This window comes from Kryptolebias marmoratus, linkage group LG13, assembly GCF_001649575.2.
Source record: "Kryptolebias marmoratus isolate JLee-2015 linkage group LG13, ASM164957v2, whole genome shotgun sequence".
In the NCBI taxonomy this organism is placed as follows: Eukaryota; Metazoa; Chordata; class Actinopteri; order Cyprinodontiformes; family Rivulidae; genus Kryptolebias; species Kryptolebias marmoratus.
Window position 1 is genome coordinate 25,096,428 of NC_051442.1, and position 10,000 is coordinate 25,106,427.

General features: G+C 39.6%; 1 protein-coding gene across 2 annotated transcripts in view; it reads left to right on the forward strand.

The window, feature by feature from the left end:
* Positions 1-10,000, forward strand: part of robo4 (roundabout, axon guidance receptor, homolog 4 (Drosophila)) — a 61,729-nt gene that overhangs the window by 39,658 nt on the left and 12,071 nt on the right. For both annotated transcript variants that reach the window (XM_017440013.3, XM_037979197.1), the window contains exons 13-14: positions 992-1,104; positions 9,724-10,000. The exon at positions 9,724-10,000 is cut by the window's right edge and continues 53 nt beyond it. In XM_017440013.3, the coding sequence (XP_017295502.1) occupies positions 992-1,104; positions 9,724-10,000 (390 nt within the window). The remainder of the gene's footprint in view (positions 1-991; positions 1,105-9,723) is intronic.

Genomic DNA, 10,000 nt, shown 5'->3' on the forward strand with positions numbered 1-10,000 from the left:
CATCATTCGTGAACAAGACCCCGAGATACTTAAACTCCTCCACTTGGGGCAGGACATCTTCCCCGACCCGGAGAAGGCACTCTACCCTTTTCCGGCTCAAGACCATGGCCTCGGATTTGGAGGCACTGATTGATCCTCATCCCGGCCGTTTCACACTCGGCTGCGAACCGCTCCAGTGAGAGCTGTAGATCACGGTCTGATGAAGCCAATAGGACCACATCATCTGCAAAAAGCGGAGACGCAATCCTAAGGTCACCAAAACGGATCCCCTCAACACCTTGGCTGCGCCTAGAAATTCTGTCCATAAACGTTATGAACAGAATCGGTGACAAAGGGCAACCTTGGCGGGGTCCAACTCTCACCGGAAACAAGTCCGACTTACTGCCGGCAATGCGCAATATTGCAGAGTCGCGTTGACCTACAGAACCCTACAACATCCAGAGCCTTAAGGAACTCCGAATGAATCTCATCCACCCCCGGAGCCCTGCCACTGAGGAGCTTTTTAACCACCTCGGTGACCTCAGCACCGGAGATTGGAGAGCCCGACCCAAAGTCCCCAGGCTCCGCCTTCCCAATGGAAGACATGCCGGTAGGATTAAGGAGGTCTTCGAAGTATTCGGCCCACCGACCCACAAAGTCCCAAGTCGAGGTCAGAAGCACACCACCCTCACTATAAACAGTGTTGGTGCTGCACTGCTTTCCCCTCCTGAGACGCCGTATGGTGGACCAGAATCGCCTCGAGGCCGTATGGAAGTCTTTTTCCATGGCCTCTCCAAATTCCTCCCATGCCAGAGTTTTTGCCTCACTTCATTTTCATATAGATTTAAATTATGACCTGAAAAATAGCGTGTAAATATTTGTTTTTTCATTCACAATTTTGTCTTCTAATAAAACCTCAAAACCACCTCAAATACTTACGTTTTCTTTAATAGATGTACTTTTGTTTTTCCATTGACTATTCTTAAAATTATATTATCTACTCTTTTTTTAGGGTGGCCGCTACAGATTCTCCATGGATCTCTGGAAGCTGGAGACCCCCCTTCAACAAGAAGTACCAGGACCTCTGGGCCCAGAACCAGAAACTTTCAGGAATTAGGAGCACCAGTAAGTATTCATTATACAATTTTATACAGATTTCTGGAGTCAAATCTGATTAATATAAAAAAGGTGAAACAAAGAGTGTTTTGAAGCTAACATAAAGCGGAAGAAAGTCATAAAACATGGTTGTTTTCAGAGACTTCCATTAAAAAAATACACTAATTACTATTTATAAATGAATAATAAAAGATTGAAAAAAGTACGAGGAGGGCCTCTTCAGCGTTTTCCGTGATCACTTGGAAGTGTGACGTATCCAGTGCCAAACACAGAACGGCAAACAAGGCAATAGCAAATACGGAGAGTGTGGGGGTAAAATGGTACAATGTGTTAAAATTAATTGTGTAAACCAACCCAAAACTCCAACAACTGTGTCATTCTTCACCTGGCCAAAGGGCAAGAAAGTTTCATGGATGTTGTTAATTTTGCCCCTGTGTAAAAATTACAACCCAAAGTCCGGTGACTGACTGTGAAGTTAGCTTTTTGTAGAGGACTACCTGCGGTTGGCCAAAGCTTGCTTTGGTATCTTCTACTTCAATTCTGGATTTTGACACAGAAAATCTAAATAAAAGTCATTAACATTTTAAATCAAAGAAACTGACCACTGGAGTGTTTTATGATAGTGTTTAACTAAAAGAAAAACATAAAAGGCCATAGGGTCACAAAGTTTTTGACAGATCAAAAGTTATTGTGACATGACACTAAGTTGAATATTCTGTTGTAAAATCTGTAAAAAATCATAAAACCCAAATTGTGTAAGCCCCATAAAAAAATTCAAAATGCCAGTTCAGACATGTGAAGTCCAAATTTTTGTGATATGTTTAAACTTTGAAAAGTTGTTTTTACTGTGAAGTATGTCTGAGCTATTAAGATATATATAAAACTGTAATTATAGAGAAGCTAAAACAGTACCTCTGTGCTGTCCTTCAGTCCATCACTTTCTAGCCACTGGTAGGATTTGTTGATATCAGCCACTTCCTCAATCTGCCAATAGTACATGCCGTGCAGGGGCTTATCGTTCCATGAATATTCCTCTTTCTCATCTTCCACATTGGGTTTCAGCTGCCTGAGACATTCACTTAGCCAGCCCCCAATGATGATTTGCTTTGTTCCTGATGTACTCCAGGGTCTTGATTGTTTCATCCTGTATAGTTGCTCTGATGCTCTTTAGTCCTCTTCCTCCCTCTTTCTCTTATTGCACAGTCTCAGGGTGCTGGACTTAGGGTGAAACCCTCCGTGCATTGTGAGGAGCTTTCGAGTCTTGATGTCAGTGGCTTCTATCTTCTCCTTTGACCAGGTTATTATACCAGCAGGGTATCTAATGACTGGCACTGCATATGTGCTGATGGCTTGGACTTTGTTCATACCATTAAGCTGGCTCTTCAGGACCTGTCGTGGGTATTTGGTTGTCACCTGCCTTAGGTATTTAGTATTGGCTGACTTTGTTGCAGCCTCATTCTGGTTGCCATTTGTCTGCAATATACTAAGGTACTTGTATCTGCACTTGTATCCTGGACATCTGCAATGTTGCCTTCTGGTAGTTTAGTCCTTTTCAGTTGTGATCATCTCTTGGAGAATATTCAGCTGCACTTATCAAGTCCCAATGACATACCAATGTTCTTGCTGTATATCCTGGTGAGGTGGATGAGTGAGTCAGTGTCTCACTCACTTCTGGCATACAGTTTGATGTCATGTAGAGGAAGTGACTGATGACTGTTCCACTTTGGAACTGGTATCCATAGCCACTGTTTGCAATCATCTGGCCGAGGGGATTTAGACCCATACAGAATAGGAGTGGGGACATTACTTGAAGGCTTGATTTTATAGCCAAGTATGTCAAGGATCACTGTTGCTGTGGTGTATACCAGCTTATTGGTCTCTGTGATGGTGTCAGTAGGGATACTAAGCAGTGCTGCATTCACATCATCTAGCAGACTTTCAGAGGGTATACTTTTTCCTTAGCCTTGGCAAGGGGTGCAGGTCATAGTTATCTAGCTTGGTCACACGCTTACTTCTTAGGTCAGCTGCCCTTGTATTCAATTCCTCAGGGCTCAGTGGGGCTTGATACCCCATGGTATTGGATGGTGGGGATGATAGTATCTCCCCCCTGACCTGTCATCCTGGCTCCCCCTTGCCATAGCATCGTTGTTGTACCTCATCAATTTCTAGGTGTGATAGCAGGTTTCACTCTCAAATGTTGGAAAACTGGATTCAAAGTTGTTTCATGGTCAATTTGTATGATGGGTACCTATGTTTCCATAGATCCCACTTCCTTTCCATAAAGCCTCTCTCTCTAGGCTTGCTCATATAGTAGCATTCCAGCAGTGTTGAGTTCTCTGCCCTTGTCCATGAATGTCTTGTTCCAGTAGCCCATTTCTCATCAGAATGTCCTGGTTCCCCAACATCTGATGCAAACCTTGTTAATCTGGACAACGTTCAAGCCAGCATGGCATCATTTTTATGTCTCTCGCTCATTGTGTAACCAAGGTTGCTCAGAGGTTGGCACCAGGATTTGAACCCTCAAAGCCCTGATCTTTATACCAAATAATCCCAAAATCAAAGTGGGAGACTCCTCCTAAGGTGGTGGAGAATGGCAGGGCTAAGATACTGTGGGATTTCCAGATACAGACTGACAAACAGGTGATGGCTAACCAACCAGACATTGTGGTGATAGATAAGACACAGAAGAAGGCAGTGGTGATAGATGTAGCAGTCCCAAGTGACTGTAACATCAGGAAGAAGGAGCACAAAAAGCTCAAGAAATACCAAGGTGGTGGATTGTCTCCTGAGGGATCTCCTACCAGACCTGGACTAAAGCATCCGACAACTCCTGGACAGTCTGTGGTGCAACGTGACGCTGGTGGAAGGAGCGAGACATGATGTCCCAGATGTGCTCAATCAGATTCAGGTCTGGGGAACGAGCGGGCCAGTCCATAGCTTCAATGCCTTCATCTTGCAGGAACTGCTGACACACTCCAGCCACATGAAGTCTAGCATTGTCCTGCATGAGGAGGAACCCAGGGCCAACCACACCAGCATATGGTCTCACAAGGGGTCTGAGGATCTCATCTCGGTACCTAATGGCCAAGGAAGGCAGAAGCAGACATTATTGTGGACAAGACACAAATAAATAAGAATAACAAAAATAAACATTAAATATTTATAAAAATACTAACTATTTGACAATAAAGTGCAATAGTTATGACAATACCAATTTAAAAATAAAAAGCAATGACAATCAAAATTTAAAAACACTTGCACTGTTGACAGGATTTTCGATGTTGATTTTTTAAAATCAAGCAGAAAACATTCAGTGAAACAAGTTCCAACAACTTTAGCTCATCTTGCAAAGCATTCCAAGTAGAGGGGCCAGAGAAGCTTAAAGCTTTCTTTCCCTTTTCTGTTCGCACTGTTTTAAATGCCTTGGATAAGTCAATGAACAGAGCAACACAAAATCGTTTGGAATCAAAGGCCTCAAACACATAATCTAAAACTTTTAAAGCAGCAGTTGCAGTGGCTTGGTGCTTCCTGAATCCTGACTGAAGAGGATTTAAAAGATTGTGTGTTTCTAAAAATTCTTTCAATTGATCAGAGGCCAGTTTTTCACATAATTTAGCCAGAATACATTATTTTGAGAATGGCTTGTAATTATTCATAATTGAGGGTTCACCTCCTTTTAGCAATGGAAGGACAAATGCAGCTATTCAAACTTTAGGAACTTTGTTTTTGTTGAGGTTTTAAATAAAAATGCAATTTAGAGGCTCAGCAATGAAATCGGCAGCCACTTTTAGAAAAAACGGATCCAAACCATCAGGACCAGCCAATTTTTTTTTAAATCCAATTTTTGCAGCACAGCATGTACCTCAGGGACACACAAGTGAAAAAAGTGAAAAAAACAACAGAAGGAGGACACCTAACAACAGCAGGAACAATATTTAAAACAATATTTTATTTTTTTCACTGGTAAATCACTGGTAAAAGAATTAAATAAATTCCCTGCCGTGATGAAATGTTTGTTAAAATAATTTAACATGGCACATTTATCAGTCAGGTTAATAGAATCTTTAACTTAAAACTTGGGCATTTCACTAGAAGACACCACCAGAAACAAATCTCACAGTATTCCAAAATTTCTTAGGATCATTTACATTTTTGGTGGTTTCAGATAGGTAAAATTCAGATTTAGACTTCTTTATTAGGGAGGCACATTTGTTGCTCCATTTTTGTTTTTCCTGCTTTAACCCATCTCTTTCCATGTGGAGATTACCAATTTCAGTGGAAAACCAGGGATTATTTTGTCCCTTTATCCTAAATTTACATAGCGGAGCACATTTACAAATTACCTTCAAAATTCATCATGAAAACAATTCCAGAGTAACTCAACATCATCAAGGAGAGAGATTGCCAAACAAATCATGTAAAAAAAACTGCTCATCAAAATATCATTTAAAAAAAATTGTGGTTTAGTTTTGGGGAGTTTGGCATGTCTACAATTGTCCCTTAGATCATTCCCCAAAAACACCAAAGTCAGTATACTTGTGAGGGGGATTTGTTATTATTAGAGCACCACAGCGGAGTAAACTTTCAGCGGAAAGATTCAAAAATGATAAGACGACTTTGCAACAAAAAATAAAAATGACTGAACTTGACTATTAGGAAGCTCTTGATGATGTGTATTGTGAGAAAGATGAAGAAATCAAAACTAAAAATGGTGGTCATTATACAACAGGTCTTGTAAAGACAATCATGGAACTAGTGGGTGAAGCAGAAGTCCCTGCTGCTAGCTGTGGGAATGTGATTACAGTTGTGGCAAATAATATCTTCCACAAAAGAATTCCCCTATGCCAACTACCATCTGAACGCACCATCTGAAAGCTCTTCGCTTTGCTGATCAAGGACATGTCCTCTCCAAAATGCATGCTGCAGAATCGATGATGAACCACTCGTTTGACCTTCACAGTGATGGCACCATGAAACATCACAGGAAATACTTGGGCCACCAAATCACACTGGAGACACGGAAATTAATGAGTTACACTGTTGGCCATTGCATGTAAAGTTTTTAAAGACCTTGCTGATATCTACGAGCCTGAAGAAGCTGAGGCAAACGACCAGCTGATGCCAAAAAAACATGATCGGTCTAATGAACGACAGAGCTTCAGAGATTAAATCTTTTGACCAGAAATTTGACAAAAAGCAACAAGAAATCCAAAATACAGATGAATCCCTCCAGTTTCTGCATTGCAATGCACACTTTCCCCTTGGACTGAGCACAGAAGTGGACAATGCTTTAAAGGAACTAACCAAGGGTGAAACATTTGGCTGGGATCTTGACAAGAGCTTCAGGTGTTGCAGTGGGGCGATGTTTTGTTGTTGTGGAAGTGGTTGACTAAATGACATTCATGAAATGTCAATATTCAGTTCACCTTTAAGAGGACATATAGTTTAAAGAGTGAAGCTGTTACAACTTGATTCATTCCATTCTAACACACACTGACCACCTGAACAGGAAGGGTCAAAGTAGGCTGCACATCATGAGAAAGACAGAGGATAGGAAGGAGCAGCAGTCACCTCTACCACCCAGCAATAAATAGCAACTAATTCAGTTCAATTTAGTTTATTTTTATAGTGCAAAGTCACACCAAAAGTCATCTCAGGGCACTGGTCCAGGTGTAGTTTGAATTGAAAGAAGGACAACAAAAAATACAGTAGAGCAAGTTAAGACAGCAGCAGAGTGAGGAAATGTGGTGTGTTTGTCCTTCAGCAGGCTAAGCCTATAGCAGCATAACTAAGGGATAGCTCAGGAAACCCAAGACAACCCTAACTATAGGGATTATCAAAAAGGAAAGTCTTAAGCCTAGTCCTAAAAGTAGACAGGGGAGTCAGTCTCACACACCGAAACTGGAAGTTGGTTCCACAAGAGAGAAGCCTGATGATTGAAAGTTCTGCCTCATGTTCCACTTGTGGAAATTCTAAGAACCACAAGTAGTTTAAGAGTGAAGTTCTCTGTTAGGAAAATATAGAACAATAAGATCTTTAATATAAGATGAAGCTTAGTTGTTGAGAGCTTTGTATGTTAAAAGTAGGAGTTTTAGTTTTATTTTGAATCCTGGAGCCAATGAAGAGAAGCTAAAACTAGAGAAATATGATCTTTCCTTCTAACTCCCATCAGAACTCTGGCAGCAGCATTTTGGATCAGCTCAAGACTTTTTGAAGAGTTTTTTGGACACCCAGATAATAATAAATTACAATAGTCCAGCCTAGATGTGAGAAATGCATGGAGCAGTTTTTCTGCATCATTTTAAGACAACATGTTTCTAATTTTAGTGATATTACGTAGTTGGAGGAAAGCGGTCATGGTAACATTTTTAATGTGGGGGTTAAAAGACATATCCTGATCAAAAATAACACCAAGGTTCTTTACATTAGAACTAGAGGCCAAATTAATGCCATCCAGAGGAAGTGAAAGGCTGCAAAGTTTATTCCTAAGAGGCTCAGGTCTAAAAACCACAACCTCTGTCCTGCCTGAGTTTAAAAGTAGAAAATTAAGAGTCATCTAAGTTTTTATGTCTTTCAGACATGCTTGTAATCTAAGTAACTCATTGGATTCATCGGGTTTCATGGATAAATATAACTGCTTATCATCAGAATAACAATGATCATTTATCCCATGTTGTTTTATTACTTTACCACTGGAAGCATATATAAAGTAAAGAATATTGGCCCAATTACTGAACCCTGAGGAACTCCATGACAAACTTTGTTGTATGAAGAAAATTCATTAACAACATTAACAAATTGGAATTTATCAAATAAATCTGATTTAAACCATTTTGGAGCTGTTCCTGTAATTCCAATATCATGCTCAAGCCTCTGTATTGGAATATTGTGATCAGTTGTATCAAATGCAGCACTGAGACCTAACAGGACAAGTATGGACACATCTACAGTCTGAGGCCAGGGGAATATCATTAGTAACTTTCACCAGTGCTGTTTCTGTGCTATGATGAGCTCAAAACCCTAACTAAAACTCATCAAAAAGATTATTTCTGTCCATGTGTTCACACAATTGACTTGCAAATAATTTTTCAATTTTTTTTAGATAAATGAGAGATTATATAATTGGCCAGTACTCCTGAATGAGATTTGGGCTTCTTAAGTAAAGGTTTAATTACATAAACCTTAAAGTCACTAGAGACAAATTTGAGCAGATCCAAAATGGGGATATTAATTATAGGAAATACCTCTTTGAACAGCCTGGTTGGAATGGGATCTAGAAGATATGTTGATGGTTTGGATGAATCTAGTATTTTTGACAATTCGGAAAGCTTAACAGGAAGAAATCCAGTCCAAACACAAATCACTTCTAAAGCTGCCTCATCTGACAGGGAATCAGAGGCGATAGCAGGAAGGATGGTGTGAATTCTTTCTCTAATTGTGTTTATAAAGAATTTGTGAAGTCATCTCTCAGGATAGATGGTTCAACAGAAATAGGACTTTTCATTAATCTAGCGACAGTACTAAACAGAAACCTGTGGTTGTTCTTACTATCTTCTATTAAAGTTGAATAATATACAGTTGTGCTTTACAAAGGGCTTTCTTGTATGTCAGCAGGCTATTTCTCCAGGTTTAAAAGATAACTTCCATGTTAGTGGAGCGTCGTTTTCTTTACATCTTTCTAGATGCCTGTTTTAAAGTAAATAATTCTGAATTAAACCAAGGAGCCAGCTTGACATTTGACATTTTGGGTCAAACCAGTTGACTCTACTAAATTATTAAAGCTATCACTTTGAACATCTACATGAATATTCAGTTCCCCTACTATGATGACTTTATTAGTTTTCAATAATAAGTCAGACAAAAAATCTGAGAATTCAGACAAAAATTGAGAAAAAGAGCCTGGTGGATAATATATAACAACATTAACAACAAGTTAAAGTGTTTGTGATTTCCATTTTGGATGAGAAAGACTCCAAAGAGTTACAACTAATAATTGGTTTAGCAATAATCAATATTGCTGACTGAAAAATATCAGCTGCTCCACTTCGACCTGTTGTTGTACGAACATGAAACTTTAGATAATTAGCAGGAGTGGATTCATTTATGATAACAAAATCCTCCTATTGTAACCAGGTTTCTGTAAGAGGTTCTAGTTTAAACATTTGATATGTTTATAATGTTCAATTGTAAATAAAATATAGGTTTAAGATTTGCAAATCATTGCATTTTGTTTTTGCCTCTATTTTACACAACAAACCAACTTTTTCAGAATTACAGTTGTAAAAAAATGCTTATTTTTTTTCATTAATCAAACTAAGGCTGATTTCTTGCATTGCACTTATAATTGTTATATATGATATATATTTATTTCAGTACAGCAACAACCATCAAATCACACAACATTTTCTGAATATATAGCATTGTGTTAATGTTGTTATAGAACCTTTATATGTTGTCTTTCTGATTGTGAGCTCTCTGTTGTCTTGAGAGGGTCTGTATACACAAACACATGAACCTGTACACACATCTTTTTTGATACCTTAACTTTTTTCTAAGCAACTGTAAAATCACAAACTGGTTTCAGAATAAAGGTTGCAAACTTCTTTGTGTGTTGATAAATGTCATCAGGCCATCCAGTCTCGTCCCAGAAGGACACCAGTTGCTTGGAAACATCTGCCCCCATTGTGACTGACAGTTGTGGCGTTTATGGCACTTTTTATATGGACCTGATGGGCAACAGGATGAAGACCTTCAACAGTCCTGGGTGTTGTCCTAAAATGTCTCATGGCTTCCCTCATCTGCAAGGAGCTGAGACTATCAAGATCTTCTCTCAGCCCGCCTCCCAGTCCTCGTCCTGGAGCAGCCAGGAGGCTCTGCCCTGGAAACAGGCCATACGGCCTCAGCC